Source organism: Lissotriton helveticus, chromosome 3_2 (assembly GCF_964261635.1).
Source record: "Lissotriton helveticus chromosome 3_2, aLisHel1.1, whole genome shotgun sequence".
Taxonomy (NCBI): Eukaryota; Metazoa; Chordata; class Amphibia; order Caudata; family Salamandridae; genus Lissotriton; species Lissotriton helveticus.
This window is the reverse complement of record NC_136062.1, coordinates 411,180,940-411,197,594: the sequence shown is the minus strand read 5'-3', so window position 1 is coordinate 411,197,594 and position 16,655 is coordinate 411,180,940. Positions and strand designations below refer to the sequence as shown.

Here is a 16,655-nt window from a genome sequence, read left to right as displayed (position 1 = left end):
GGTCAGATCATTGTCCGATCTCTTTTCAATTTATGCTGTCTAGCCCAGAGAAAGCCTTTTCTATTCCTAAAGAATTTAGAAGGAACTGGAGTAATATTTCCTTGAAATCAATAATGCAACTTACAAAGGACTCTCAACCCGTCCTCTCCAACGATCTGGAGGTTAGCATCTCAAACTTGAACAAGTGGGTTGGAGGTGCATTGGAGGCCCTGGCTCCGTTGAAAGTGGTAAAATCGCCTAGATCCTCTCCCTCTGCACCATGGTTTTCGGAGGAGCTTAGACAATAAAAGCAAAATGCAAAATACTAGAACGCAATTGCAGGTGGATGTATTCTGTGGAAAGTACGAGAATTGATAATGCTAAAAACGCTTCCAGGGAGATTTTTAAAATTGTTATATCCTTCACTGATCCTCTAGCCCTCACCCACACTCACTCTCCTTCACAGAGCTTATGCAACAAACTCTCCGAGTTGTTTGAGGGAAAAGAAATAGCCGTGATTTACGCAGCATTTCCTGATCCAGGGGAAGAACCCCGAGTTTCTGTTGATCAGGACCTGGGGAAGGTCCCCAGTTCAATCCTCTCGGAGTTTACAGAAGTATCAGAGAAAGCCTCTCTCTCCCGAGTGACCCCAGGCCAGCTAAATAATATAAGGCCCTGGCGGGGTTCCACAATCCGCACCTGAATCCCATCTGGAATTTTTCACTCAGATCTGGTATCTATCCGATGGTCTGGAGCCTTGCCTTTCTCCAGCCAATCCTAAAAAAAGTTAATGCGGATCCAGAAGTCCCTGGTAACTACAGACCCATCTCATTACTGCCCGCTCCCGCGAAGGCCTTAGAGAAGCTAGCTTTTCAACAACTGGCCGGCTTCACTGAGTCTAAAGACTTTCTTCACGAGTCTGAATCCGGCTTTCAGGCCGGCTATAGTACGGAATCAGCATTTATTCAAATAGCGGATTCGATACGCTGGACAGTAGATGGAGGCTCAAAGACGGTGTTAGTGCTGTTGGACTTCTCTGCAGCATTTGACACCGTCTCACACCCTATCCTTCTGAATCGCCTTAAGGGCATAGGAATCCAGGGCACAGCACTGACCTGGGGTACGTCCTTTCTCTCTGACCGCAAACAGGTCCGGACCCACCCCTTTACGTCTCCTGTTAAACCTCTTAAATGGGGCGTGCCTCAGGGCTCTGCCCTGAGCCCGCTTCTTTTTAATGTTTACTTAATCCCGCTAGCGGAGATGATCTCTAAAACCGGGATCAAAATTATATCCTACGCTGACAATACCCAATTATTGTTCACTTTTAAGGCGGTATCTGTCACAACCTTTGATCCCCTCAAGGCGTGTCTTAAGAACATTGCTATCCTGGCTGATGAAGGCTGATAGCCAGAAACTGGTCCTAGGATGCTTGATTCCGGTCCAGGGAAGACATGGCTTGGCAGTTCGGGCTGGACTGTTCCCATGAGGCACTGGGTCAAGACTGATTTACATATGGCCATGTCTGACCTGGGGTGGTGTGGTGAGCAAAATAACGATGAATTAAACCCAGATCTGTGACTGGGGGTGAATGTTTTGCCATTGTGCAACATTCCGTCCATCAATTGTTGTTATTGCATTTGTCACCCTGAGTGGGACAGGTATACCCAGATGTGGGTCCCGTGCTCTCCATGCAACTGGAGTCAAGCTATCCTGGCTGATGAGGGCTGAAAGCCCGAAATCAGTCCTAGAAGGCTTGTTTCCAGTCTAGAGAGGACCTGGCCTGGCAGTTCGTGCTGGACTGTTCCCATTGGGTGCAGGGTCAAGACTAATTTGCATATGCTGGGTCCAATCTGGAATGGTATGTTTTTTACTTTTAAACATATTTTATTAGTTTCATACATGCATCTGACTACAAACAGTGTCAGTCAGTCAAAAGTCAAAAGTTATGTTTATTAAGATCATAGTCTTTAAACAAATGTAAAAGGCAATATCATGAGTTTAAAATGTCCACATAAAAATTGATAAAATCATTAAATCAATGCTCCAGTATTGACTAGGTAATCTTAACCACCCTCATACATTTCATATCATCCATATAGATTTAAAAGGATAAAATTACTTCTCATTTAAAACACTCTCATTTCATTACATCAAGTATATATTTCATTATTTGAGAAACATAAGATCCTACCGATTACTCCTGTCCTCTTACTAGGCTCTGTACCTCCTTTATGTATTTACCTATGGCAATTGCAACATCAATTGTGGGCATTTTGGTTAAGAGGATAGCCGCCTGCGCCCTTGTTCTTATATTACGTTTTAAAAATATTGGGCGCAGCCATAATTTCCGCTGTTCTAATAAAATTTGGCAGTCGAGAAGAATATGTACAAGGTTGCCTTTGGAGCCCAGGTTACACCTGCAGCATCCTTTATGGTCTAACATTGTTGATTTTAGGTTTTTGTTTATTAACCAGGGATTGATCCCAATCCGCAACCTTAATATCTCCTGCCTATAGCAGCGGTTTGGTAAGATGTCAAGGTAGGGAAACCCACCCTCATTTGACCAGGCGTTCAACATGAATTCTACTGATTTTTTCTTTACCAAGTAGGTCATGTCATTCTTCCTCAAAACTTCCTTACCATTCAATTTCAGCTCACTCTTTGAGCAGACTAGTTGGTATGTGTCCTGGTTTACCTCCACCTTTAACCTTTTGCAGATCTGTGTCATTTTTTCTCTACAAGTTTTTGCCCATTTTAGGTCGCTATTATGGATTTCCTTCCTGCACCGTTGTGCTATTTTTTGACCTTCTGTCTCTTCTAGACGTTTCCAAAATCTAATTATCGCAGATTGTATTTGTACCTCCCAAGAAATTGTGCCTATCTCTACTCTTATTGCTTGGACCATAGATGATTGAGGTAGAGATAAGAGGTTTTTGAGGCATTTCCCTTCTATCAGGCCCCAGGCTCCCTTACCGCTCAAATAAAGGATTTCTGCTCCGTATAAGACCTGTGCGGGTAACATTGCGTTAAAGACTTTCAAAAGTGGGCGGTGCGACATATCACCGTAATCCCGGTTAAACATTTTTAGACCACAAATTGATGTATGAGCTTTTGCCAATTTAGTAATTTATCGAACCATATACCTAGGTAACGATATTCTTTTACCGTCTCCAGTTTAAGATCCCCTAGTGTCCCGTTGTCATCATCTGTAACCATATATCTCAGTATTCCCCTCATTACTCCCCTGGAATGGTATGGTGAGCAAAAAAATTATGGATTAAGGCCCAGATCTCTGTACTGGGGTGAATGTTTGACATTGTTCTGCATTCTGTCCATCAATTGTTCTTTTTGCATTTGTCACCCAGAGTGGGACGGGTATGTCCAGACGTGGGTACCGTGCTCTCCATGCCACTGGAGTCAGGCTATCCTGTCTGATGAGGGCTGACATCCAGAAACGGTCCTTGGATGCTTGTTTCCAGTCCAGGGAGGACCTGGCCTGGCAGTTCCGGCTGGACTGTTCCCATTGGGCGCAGGATCAAGACTGATTTGCATATGGCTGGGTCCAAACTGGAATGGCATGGGAGCAAAAAAAACAATGGAGTAAGGCCCAGATCTCTGTACTGGGGTGAATGTATGACATTGTTCTGCATTCTATCCATCATTGTTCTTTTTGCTCTAGTTGAAGATCACGAAGATTACAATAACTATTCTAACACTGCGTTGGTATTAACGGGCCATTGGATGGAGCGGGCCCTAGTATACGGAATAAGGGACTGTGTAAGATGAATTGGTCCCGCACATCAACTACGATCTTTTAAGGTTCCTGAGGACGGTACCCAACGGTTCTATAGCATTAAGTAACATTGTGCACCAATTTTGGTACTGTTTGGACTCTTCAGACTGAAACATAGAAAGCTCAAGCCCTGCATACCAAGCTGTAGACGCAGACACTACATTAGGTCTCTGTGGACAGATCTGCTTTTACACTCTGGTCTATAATGTATGGCGTTGCCACAGGAAAAACTTCAGCTTGAGGACCACAACTCAACGCATAAAGTCACAGCACACTTCTGTATTGAGCACCCACATGCACAGATCCATGGAGCACTATCATGTTATGCTGACATTTACAACACCACGTGAGCTGGAATACTAGCGCTCCTCCAATGTTATTTAGTAGATAGATGAACTCTGGGACCCCTTGCATGATGCATGATGATGAAGACTTTGATCAAGGACTGCACCGTCACAGATGGATGGCAACAACATGATAACAAGTAATGTATACATAGAATCATTTATTGAGACTAAGCACAACACCTGGGGACATATTTAGACTATTGTAATGCACATGTGTGATTCCTTTTTATTGGCTGAACCCAAGATGCACCTTAAGTTTATGAGAAAACCTCCTTCTGATAAGGCAGCCTGTATGAATTCCATTTGAAGATTTGTCGAAATGACTCAAAGTGATTAAGGCACTGGAAACTTCTTTTTTTGTTTTTGTTTTAATCATTAATAAACCAACTTTACCATGTTGCTTTGCCATTGCCATATTTATAGTAGCTACCTAGCTTTGTCATTGCAATATATACATTTTCATCAAAACTGTATCCTAAAGATACAAGCACAAAGGAAAACATTAACACAATATTGCTAAGAGTAATTCCATCTTGCAAAATAACCTCACTGACCATGCATTTTTCTCCTAGGCTTCTTCATAGGGATCCCGACTATGATTAGACTGTAACATTGACCCCAGGCCAGAATGATTCCATGTAGACCTGAGCTCCTGCGCCAAATATAACTAGGTGTGGGAGCACCAGGCCCATATTTTCTGTGTGCGAACATGAACCCCACAAGATCACCAGTCCCCAGCGGCAGAGACAGAGAGCAGAGGCTCTTACTAACCCGGGGCAAAGCCCTCTGCCACAACCCAGTAGTGTATGAAACGCTCCACCTAGTAACTCCTCATCCTGCCGTAGCCACACCCACCTGCCCAGTGACCTGCTGTGATCCCTGCTTAGAGCCGGAGGCAAATGTGAGCAGAACAGTTCTCAGAATCATCGTGGAAAACCTGCAATTGTTGTCCCAGCAGTACTGTGACACCACAAGGCTGTTCCACATTCCCTGGACTAATTCTCATCATTGCTGAAAACTAGGGGGGGGGGGGAAATACCAGACAGAATCAGTATGTCTGACCCAGTATCCTCCCACAGCATCTGAGCATCTTGGGATTGACACTTTAGGTGACTCAGTCCATAGTGCCATTATCAGCAACTCCCTCCACCCTGAGCATGCAAGAATGAATAAATAAGCAAGACAACTTTTGTTATGGGAAAATATTGCTGCAGGTTTATTCCATACAAGAGTATGCAATATGTGCTTTATCTTACGGGCGATCCAAGGGCAGGCAGCTTTGACCGCCAGGAGGGGCGGGGGAGGCTTATATCTCTTGCCCCCACCTGGCGCACCGGAAGGACACCACAGTGGCGACCTGGTTAGAGAACTCCTACAGGAGCACACAACGACTAGAGCGATGGTGGACGGTACCAAAATGGCACTAAAGGGCCGCCCTGCTATATTGGCTCCCTGCGGGGGCCGAGGATGGCCGCATAAGCACTGGCAGGGAGTCGGGGTGATCTTCACAGCGCTGTCCTACTGTGATATTCACTTACAAAAAAAGCATCAGACATTGTCATGACGTGTCATAGAAGAGAGTAGGTGAATATTTTAAGAAGCAAAAAAGGAGGCACTGGAACATAGTTAAGGTTTGCCAGTGTAAATGAGCAGTTTTTTTATAATGTTTGATGGGAGCCTGTTTCTTGGAGAGTCCAAATCTGGTCCATAAGTGATCTAAGGAGTGACTCTTCAAGAGGGCAATTCAGGTGTAAACGCAGGCCCTCTAATGACAAAGATGGCTACTTCGCCCCTAGACCACCTGCCCAGTTAGGACAACAGAAAGTTTTCTTTCCACGTGAAGCTGCCACCTAGATCTCACAATGCATCTTCAAGATAATTTTGAATCACCACAGGAATATTGGTTGCTGAGGCACCATCTATATCTGCACAATGGTCCAGTATCCAGAAGCGCCAAGAAGCACCAAAAGATAACGAGGCCACAGTGGTCTTTTATTATACCTTCAGAAACATGTGCTCAGTTTCTTTTGTAAGTTTTAGCATCAATAGGTCTTAAGAGATGAGAGCTTGCGTCCCATTGGCTGTTCAGTCAGTCCGAAGCCATGCGTGCTTCCGCCATTGCTTTCATTTCCGCTTTAGTATATTTGGGGGTCAGTACTACGCTGTCATAGTCGAAGTGCTGGTCCAGGGAAAAGGGCTCCACGTCATCTCTTGTGACCTAGAAACAGAGAAAGGACTAATGTGAGCACATAAAGACTGAAGGCATTCATCGGTGCTCCATACAGACACCAGTCACAGGAAAGGATCATGCAAGTCTAAGAGGTACCCAAATTCTGTAAACTTTGTACAGAATATGCTGGCTCCACCATAGTGCAGTGAGGACATGAATACAATTTGACGAACAGCCGAACAATAACTTTAGCTTTCTAAAGAAAAGGGTGGCAATTGACAAACATCATTAACTAATGAGATTAGGCATTTTTATTGTCTGCAGGTTACAAAGGTGAATTCCCAGGGTACATCTGCCATTTCCGATTTTACCTGCTGATAACATTACAGTTAATAGTGAGAAATATTTCACAGCGGGTACCAAACTACTGTAAGGGACCCGGTGGGTTTGGGCAGCTTTCTGAGTGGTGCTCTTTAAAGTAAATAGAAGGCCACTGAGTATAAATAAAAATAAGCTGTGGGCGGCCTTACCAAGCGTAGGCACGGACAGAAATCTTTTGCAGTACAGGTAACAAGAGACCAATGATTTTAGAAGGGTCAACGGCGCATGATGGTGTGACCTTGAATTAAAAAGAATAAAATAAACCCTGTCTTGTCTCTATTTTCTATGTATTTTAAAAGTTTTATAGAGTGCTAGCTTGACCCGTAGGTATTAGAGCGTTTTACATACACACAGTAAACAGCAGTAGGACATTACATTACAGAGTAGGCCGGCAGTAAGGAAGCAAACCACAGAAAAAATACAGCATGGAAAATAAATATGCAGTGCAGCGGAGGGGGAGAGAGCAATAAAAGAAAAAGGTGAGAATGACATAGTCCGGTCACCCACTATCCTTAAATGTCCAGAGAGAGAGGAGATAACTCGGATAAAGAAGACAAGGTTAGGTGACATTGGTCATGAAAGTATTTGTTTAGGAGATGGAGTTTCAGGTCCCTTTTGAAACAGGAGAAGGAGGGGTTGCATCTGAGGACTCCAGGGAGAGTAGTTGAAGGAGTCCAAGAGCGATAACAGCTATGTGGGATCGCCTGTGTGTTGCCTGTCCAGGTTCAGTGTTCTGGTGCATGGGGTGTTGTTGGTGTGTCGAATGTTCCTCTTCCCTGATCACACTACTCTATGTTGGAAGGATCTGAGAGCACCTGGAGGCTGAGCTAGAACCATCAAGAGCTCCTGGTGGAGTTTAGTGCTGCCTGGGTACTTGACCTGATATCTAACCTGTAACTAGAAATAAACTCACTCTGTGTTGTACCTGGATGAGTGATGTAGGCTTCTTCCTACCTATACAACACTAACCTAGCAGCCTCTCTTCAACAGTGACAGGGCACCTGGGAAGGTGTCGGCTGCAACGCTCCTCCTTGGCCTGCAGACATTTGCACACCATGGAATCCCAGGGCCGGGTGTCCCACCTGCAAATGCAAGCGGAGCACTGGGCAAGCTGTCACCTGTCACAAACTTGCATCATCTTCACAAAAAAGGTTAAAGAGACTATGGATAACTGACAACAGTCACTGTATTGGTGGTAATAATGAAAAGAACATCGGGGCAGGTGCCAGCAACCCGTCCTCCTTGATCAGCTCAATTTTGTAGCTAAATAAGTAGTAGTATAGGTGACAGCTTTGATTCAATTCAATTCAAATAGTCTTTATTAGGATAAAAATATTCATTCATAAAAGCACAGATCATCACCACCAATAGAAATATAAATATACAATATCATCCAATACTTATACAAAATGACGTAAAAAAATAGGAAAATGAGGGTTGGGCCTGTAAAATCCAGCATCATTATTTGCATAGTGCAAATTCAAAGGTTTTAGACCCAGGTGAAAAAAATTGGTAATAAAGTGCTATACATACGTTCAAACAAGCAGCATAAACTAGCAGCACCATAGTGCAAGATCGAATACTATAAGCTTTAGAGTAATGTGCAAAATCAGCAGTATTTTATGAATAAAGTGCTATGGAGTGCAATATATCAATCAACAATACACTTCAAGATGAGGGGGTTAACAGGCTAAAATATCGTTTTCAGTTCCCCTGATCCTGTTAACGATTAGCGATAAAAATCTTTTAAATGTCAGATGGTACAAATGCAAACGAGCGCCATGGAAACTATTATTACTTATTTAATTGTCGCATTAGAGTTCGTTCATGGAAGCACGTGAACGTACCGCGGCTTGCAGAAATGCGCTTACTCGAAAAATCATCTTGTCGCTTCCTAACTGCAGTATTTCATGATATGCTAAATTAAAATCAGTAATGACTTGTGCCTTAAAATAGGGAATTAAATACTGTTTGGTGTATCTGGCGTAAAATTTGCAGAAAAAAAAAATGTAACAATGTTTGTTTACCACCGGTACCACATAGACAGCACATCTTCTCAAGATTATTATTAAATCCTATGAAAACAAAGTGAGTATTTTATGCTGCCATCCCTGAAAAGTAAACTCCTCTTCCATCTCCCGATGTTTTTCCTAAGATATTCCTGTGGTATATGATGTTCATTACTAGATGCCACCAAAATGGGAATATATCTAACAATCGTAGGTTTGCGGTACTCAGTTTTTTCTCTTTCCTTACCGTACAGGTCATAGTGCCCCCCTTACTGATTTTATGCTTGTGCCATCTGTTGCTAATGGATAAAAAAAGATGTGTTCCAGCTTCACGCTGGCTAGGCTGTTTTTTACTGCGCCGAGCCAGGGTATGCTGCTGAGACTTATATATCTGTAATAGGGGTAGCACCACCTCTGCTTGTTTAGGCTGCCGCAGACTGATAATAGAATTAACCGCTTTGCCAAGTTTATTTCTGGCGTGAGAAACATGAGCTTGCCATGAGCCTGAGTCTGAAAAAACTTAACCCAAATAAGGGAAAGTGCTAGTGCATGTTAAGGAATCGTTACCCGATGTTATATGGTTAATACGATATTTTTTTGGCCCGCAGGACATTATATACGATTTTTTAAAATTAGTGCAAAGGTCCAAATCTGCCATGAAGGACACAAAACCCGTAATTAAAGTAGTAGTGCTTTCGGGGTGCGGCCCATAAGGACCGCATCATCCGCGTATAAAAGTAAGGGGAGCAATTTTGCCATTAATTTTGGGTACATCGCAGGTAAATTTGGACTAGGAAGTGTGTAGTTCATTTATATAAAGAATAAAAAGTAGGGGGGTTAAAACACAACCTTGTCTAACCCCTCTGCCGAATATAATGTCCCCCGAAACTTCCCCTTCATTGCTTATCCTCACCCGTGCTTTCAGGTCTCTGTGCAAATACGCCAAAAAGTGAAACAGTGCCTCGTCCAACCCATAATTTAAAAGAAGCTCCCATAAACGTGATCTATTTACAAAATCAAAGGCTGAGCTCAAATCCATAAAACCCAAATATAGTGGAACTTTTTGAGCAATAGTGTATTTACCTAGTATAAGGTTTAAGTTCAAACACTGTTCCACAGTTCCGATATTAGTCCTAAAACCCAGCTGATAATAGTTTAAAATTTGATTGTCTTCTGCCCAATTCCTACTCTTATTAAAACAACCTGGCCCAAAATCTTCAAGGTGTTATCTATCAGAGAAATTGGGCGATAACAGCTGGGGTTGGATCTGTCACCCTTCTTAAAAATGGGCACGATAATACTAGTTGACCAAGTGATTGGAAAAGTTTTATTGGTCAAATTATTAAAAACGTTACATAAAAGAGAAGACCAGAAGTCAGGTGCAGATTTAATGAGATTGATTGACAGTCCGTCAGAACCTGGGGCTTTATTCCCTGAGCTTTGATGTATGGCATCTTCGACTTCTGTTATAGATATATCAACCTTTGTAACTGGGCAGTGATTATTAAAGGTCATTATGGGAGCTGTATATATTCTTGCAAAATGTTCCTCCCATGACTCACTAGGTATATTGCAACCTATGGGAGTAATATTCGATCCCATAGACCTCATAGCTTTTACTTCATTCCAAAACCCAGTTACATCTTTAAGTGAGGTAGCACAAGCGAGAGTGTCCCACCGTTCCTTCAGTATCTCTTCTAAGCGTAGTTTGGTTGCTTTCTTATAACACGCTCTCAGTGCTCTGACTAAAGTTATGTCCCTTGGTTTATCCACTAATGCTTCGCGGAGTTCTCTATTGGCCGGGGAGCAGGTACCATCGAACCATCTAGGGTTCTTACTCAAATTAGTAACAGGTCTTGAGATTTCGTGTTTGATGCCGGCGCATAGCCCGGTAAAGGCCTGTACAATCTCTACACCTGAACAGCTACTAGACAGACACGTCTCCACTAGTAGGGGATAAGAATTTATCATCCGCGCAAATAGGGCTTTATTATCTATGCCCTTCCAAATCACTTTAGGATTGTCGGTCGATGCCACCAGGTTCTTAGCCCCTATTTCCTTCCGGGTTATGATTTTAGTTAAAAGTCTAGTAGTTGTTAAAATTGGGTCATGGTCACTTTGACTAGTGCCTAAAACCTCAGCCTTGACTAAATAATATACCAATGAGGATGATATAAAAACATAGTCTATAATGGATGAACAGCCACGTCCTCTATAGGTAGGCAATGGGCCCTTTTCTGAAACGACACCACTCTTTTCCATTACATTAATTAAATTCCAAGGGGATAGATGATTGTAAAGTTCTCCCCCTCTTTTGCATGGAATGGCCCGGACAGGTGTAGCGACAAGGTTATCAATTCCACTATACAAATGTGCATTAAAATCCCCCCCCCGACAAATTCCGTCCAATTTGCCATACCTCTGTTTATCTACTAAATTATCAATAAATTCAATCAAGTTAATAAAATTCCTATTGGGTAGTGATGTAAAATCATTGTTATAAAAAGTAATTAAGCATATCTTAACTCCCTGTGAATAGATAGTAGCCTGAAAATTGTCATCGTTTGTCGCCAAGGCTTTTATGCTGCTCCCAACTGAAATCTTTATCCATGTTGATAACCACCCCACTAGGTCGGCCGATTTCAGGGCAAGGTACAATGGTGTTATAACATACAAATCCCTCGAGAAGCAGATCACTGGTACACCATGTCTCTTGGAACATTAAAATGTCGTAGTTACTGACCAGATTAATCCACTTCTCTGAGTTCAGTTTAGATTTTAGACCTGCAATGTTCCAATTAAGTACATTTAGATCAATAACAGCCGGGCAGGCCATTAAAGATTCCACCGTGAGAACATTTTGGGTGGAGTCTGGCGACTGAGTTCTCTATCAACCAGACAAGCTATTAAGGGTTCCACCAAGGGAACGTTTTGAATAGGGTCTAAAAATCTAGGTTCAATGTCAACTGGGCAGGTCATTAATAGCTCCACTGGCCCCGCTACAGTGGTCAATGGTTTATTCAGTAGTCAATCTTGACTCTCCAGGTCAGACAGGATGGTGAACCGGTTATATGTGGTGTATGTCGGGGTGGCAAAGTTACGGACTCTCTGAGGAGGTCTGTAGAAATAACCCAACAGTAATGAAGTTATAAGGGTTGGGGTGATGTAGTGGTTCGTATGACCTTTCAATAACCATTTCACCAGGGAGGGACACCTGAAATGTACGACTATATAGTCGCCCATGATGGTCTCGACTGAAGGTCCCACCCATCCCACCTGTCGCACCATCAGGATGTCGTCAGCATTCTCCATCCCTAACCCCTTATACTTGGATAACCAATCAATGCACTTGTTTTTAAGTTGATCCCAAGATTCAATTTGATCTTTCTTCAATGGGGGTACGCCAGCTAAGACTACGACGTAAGGACATGCTTCAGGTGGTAAATGAAGGACTTCCTCAAAAGGATTTTTGACCTGTGTGTCAGAAATGGGGTTGCTATTCGAAACAATAGCCAATTTCGTAGGAACAGGAGGAAGCAATGCAGGAATGGCGGGTGTGGGGTTGTGGGACAAATTATTGCTAGGAAGCCTGTTCTCGACAGGTACATTTAGCAAGGGCAACGAGCCAGCCATGGAACTAAGCGTAGGATTAGATAACAGGCAATTCTTGTTATTGCCACTTTTTCCCATGCATTGTTAACACCGAAGGGCATACAATTACCATTTTCCCTTGCAGTGCCCTGATTAATTGCCTCTATGTTTTTTAAAGGCCGTTCCCCCCTAATTTGCTCAACAATAGAAGCCCCTCTTCTTTTAACATCCTCTTTCTTTACCAAGCTTTCTAATCTATCTAAACGTTTAAAAAGAGCATTGTTTATCCATTAAATCTTACAAACGATTAAAAGCAGAGTCCACTAAAATGTCAATTAAATTTTCATTTGGTCTTCCATGTGTGCCATTGGCTGATATATTTTCAGTTTGGGTGCAGCTTCTATTGTTGTCAAGTCTACGGTGCTGCTGTTTATTTGCGCAGTATGAGAAGTTGTTACACCAGTTACTCCGGTAGCTCCACGACTCCACATACTCAAAGGAGTAGGTTGAGATTTTTGGTGGGATGGTTGTTTCCTCTTACTGCCAGTCATTGTTGATATTCCTCTCTTCCTTTTCTCCCCCACAACTTGGGTAGTTAAAACCGGGTTAGCAACACTAGTATTGACTTGAGGCCCTAGTTGGCCGTCTGGATTTTCCACTGCGTTTATGTCAATCACAAGACCCACAGATAACATTTCTTGATGGATGGGGTTGTCAATTATTACGTTAGGCAATAACGGGAGAGGCACCGCAGAATTACCCTTCTCTGCCCCACCAGAAGTATGCGGATAAGATAACAATTGGCCCATAGAGAGTCTCCTTTCGGTTATTTCAATTTCCGAGGAAACCATGATAACGGCTTTTTCGAGCATGCTTTCAAAAGTGGTGGTAGTAGAGCTCTTTGGGCCCGTAGTAGCTGTGCGTCTCCCCATACTTGTTTTCACTCACCTCTCTCTAGAACTTAGGGGGGGCCCGGCCCAGCCCAGCCTCTGCCTGCCCCTAACGGCCGCAGACGGCCCCGCCCTTGTCCCGGGCTTCTCTCGGCTTCACCCGCGCGCGTCCCGCGTTGCGTGGGGGAAGGCGGCGCTTTGTAGCGCGATGACAGCGCCTCCCCCAGCAACAGCAGCTGATGACAATTAGGGCCACTGACGGCGAGGAAAGTAACCGATGCACCCTGGGGCCACGAGTCCCACCAGGGAAACAGAGCAAGTCGAGAGAGCGTCCAAAAGGATTTCTGTAGGGCCCCGCGCTGCATGGGGGAAGGTGGCGCTTTGTAGCGCGATGTCAGCGCCTCCCCCAGCAGCAGCAGCTGATGACAATTAGGCCCTCTGACGGCGAGGAAAGGAGCCGATGCACCCTGGGACCACGAGTCCCACCAGGGAAACGGAGCTCATGCAGGTGGCGTTTCTATACTCCACAGACCAGCTGCAAGTCGAGAGAGCGTCCAAAAGGATTTCTGTGGGGCCCCCCTTTAAGTACCGGTGACAGCTTTCAGTACAAGTGCCTTGAGACCCTTACGGGTGAGTAGTTGCGCTTTACAAGCCTTTGATTGCTTGTGCCTAAAGTGGGTGACCGCTTTCCCTTCATGATTTTGGCTAGGACCTGAAGTCAGGTGTTTTCTGTCCAAAGACTCATTCACCCTTAAAACTCTGAGAGTGAAGGATGCCTGGTACTGGTGACCCGCTACACTGGCCTCAGTAGCGAAGAAGGTGTTAGAGCAGATTTCTTTGTCCTACCCTCCTTGTCCTACACCGTTTGGCAGCCCTAAAGACCCCGGGGATAAGTGATAGGAGAAATAAAACCTTGGAATAATTAAATGCAAACAATTGCACAATATGCAAACGAAAAGGTGTGAAATTAGAAGTCAGACTATTGAGTAATTTTGTGTTGCGTGCCTTGGTATGCGCATGTCCGCCCATCTGTGGCGGCAGCTCAAGGCACTCCTCAAAGGCTAGGAACTCAGAGTAGATTTGTGCATTTAAATAAGCATGTTCCAGTAAATACTGGGCCTTACCACTTCTAGACAGAATGAAAGTGCCTCATCTTTATCAAAAGTAGTGAGTTTATATAAATCAGGAGCGATGAACATAGAGGCAATCCCAATCTAAATTTGCAGGCACACCTACAGTGCACATGATAACTAAGGGCAAAGAAGGTCTAAATCAGGAAGTAGGTTTACATGTATTTTTTAAAGGTCATTAGGGATTATATTTAATATGGAACTTCCAGCAGTATGCCTGGTGAGAGCAGGATGGTAAACCAAAAGATATAACAATTATATATTTTTTTTAATGAGATTAAGGAAAGTGGCGACCACATTGTGTACAAATAATATCGGGGAAAGTTACAATCTTGAATGATTAAAACTGTATAATAATGTCTTATATGAATTGTGTGTTAAATAGATACTTTCGTTGACAACTGTTTGCACTAAACAAGATGGGTATTGGTGACAATATTGCATCATCAGTAGGATGATTTTTAGCGTTTCTTTTCATAAATGGTCTGCAATTATGCAGCAGTGGGGTAGAATACATGAAATAAATACCATATAAAAGTAGTATAGCGAATAACAAGTCATTACTTTGAATAAAGACACTGGGTCCATAAAATTGCAGAATCTACTACAGAGTCATAACCTTGGTTTTAGTAGCTGTTACTGTTTTTTGAACCGAAATAAAGTAAAAATTGATATTTGTGCAATACACCCTCTTCGATATGTTTATATTTCTAACTGCGGCTTGTGTGCTCTGTCTTTGCACTTGGTCATTTTCTTGAATGCTATATTACGATTCCTTTATGCTTCAAATGGGATAAAGTACTCTCTCACATACAATATAAGGGTATTGCAAGTCATCAAGGAGTTCCATACCATATACATGTACAAGTCCGAGTTCCTTTCCAAGGTCATGGAATTCCAAAGCTTCTTGCAATATCCTACTATGTCAGGAGAAACGTAATCCCTTATTAATCATGGTCACACCATAACCAAGCCCTCAAGCTGCCTCTACTTATATTCTTAGTAGTTTGCTCTATCACATGGGAGAGGATGTTTGCAGACAAAAAAAATTAAAGTACAATGTGTAGTGTAAAATCAAACACACCAAAAGTAGTTAGACATTTGTTGCAAAAAGATATTAGAATCAGTTTATTACAAATCAGATTTAAAAAACAGCTGATGCGAAGTTGTGGAAACAGTGAATGAACACACACTATGTACGTGGGCGAACCATAAAAGCACTGCTGTGTTAGGACGAGAACCCTGACTCACCCTAGGGTGGCATGCTTCATCATAGGGTCCGCTCCTCACACTGGGGCCACAAGGTACTCAGTGTGGGCTACGACTCTCCCGCAAGAGAGGAGCAGGGGTATTCTACAGCACGATATGTACTACTACCTATGCGGAGAAGAGAGGGCAGAGTGCAAAGGAAAATAGGAAAAGTGAATAAAACTATCACCTGGTGGGCGAAAAGTCTTTATTCTGGTGCCCCCGGTGAATAGGATGATTAAAAATAGCAAGGTGAAATAGAGATATCAATATTACCCTGTAGTATGATCAACATGTTTCTGTCATGTGAAACTAAAAAAAGTTCCAGACATTCCTCAGGACCAAAATATATGTGTCACTCTGCTCTGTATAGTGTATAGAATAGGTAAAACAAAAAAAAGACCCATACAGTCAGCTCAAAGACTGTTCTTGTGGAACCATAGTCTGGTAGGGTTCACTGGACGCTGAAAGAGACACAGAAACTTTATCAGGCCTAGTTACTCATATAAAATTCAATATTCAAATAGAAGGCAATAGTGTACATCACCAACACTTCATACTCAGCGTTAGGTGGATCTGTGCTCCCAGTAAGCGTGTAAAGACAGCCTAACCATCAGTATATATGTATGGATCCGCTCAACCATCATGAGTCCCTTCACAGCGTGTAGAGCTCTACTTGTGTATAAAGCACAAGTAAATAATGTTAAAAGGAGTCCAAAGTTAAAGATCTACATGGAAGGTATATCCACTCACCCTACACTAAAACGTATAAGTATATATATATATATATAGTGTGAACATGTAGAAAGTGGAAACATGCAGAAATATTCGCTTTCATATAATTACCAAAACTGCAATAAATAAACATGTTGCCATTAATAACTACTTTCTGATGATTGCTGTTCATGTAGAAGACCTGAAAGGAAGAAGGAAAAGTCATGTTTCGTCTCTGCTGTTAAGAACTGCTGCTGCAATTATGCCCTGTGACCTGCTGTTTGCTGTCACTGCTGGCAACAGGAATTGTGACCTCAGAGGTTAACTGCAATAGGTTATTACACTTGGGCATCTATGTTGTTTCTTTATTAAAGACGCTAGGGAAGGTCATAGTAGGAATTAC

The 16,655-nt window shown here is 42.9% G+C and overlaps 1 protein-coding gene across 1 annotated transcript in view; it reads right to left on the bottom strand.

Moving 5' to 3' along the window:
- Positions 1 to 4,262: 4,262 nt before the first annotated feature.
- The window catches only part of IFTAP (intraflagellar transport associated protein), a 299,298-nt gene continuing 286,905 nt past the window's right edge, over positions 4,263 to 16,655 (bottom strand). The window contains exon 7 of the mRNA XM_078684338.1: positions 4,263 to 6,337. Coding sequence (XP_078540464.1) covers positions 6,209 to 6,337 — 129 coding nt within the window. The 3' untranslated portion in view covers positions 4,263 to 6,208. The remainder of the gene's footprint in view (positions 6,338 to 16,655) is intronic.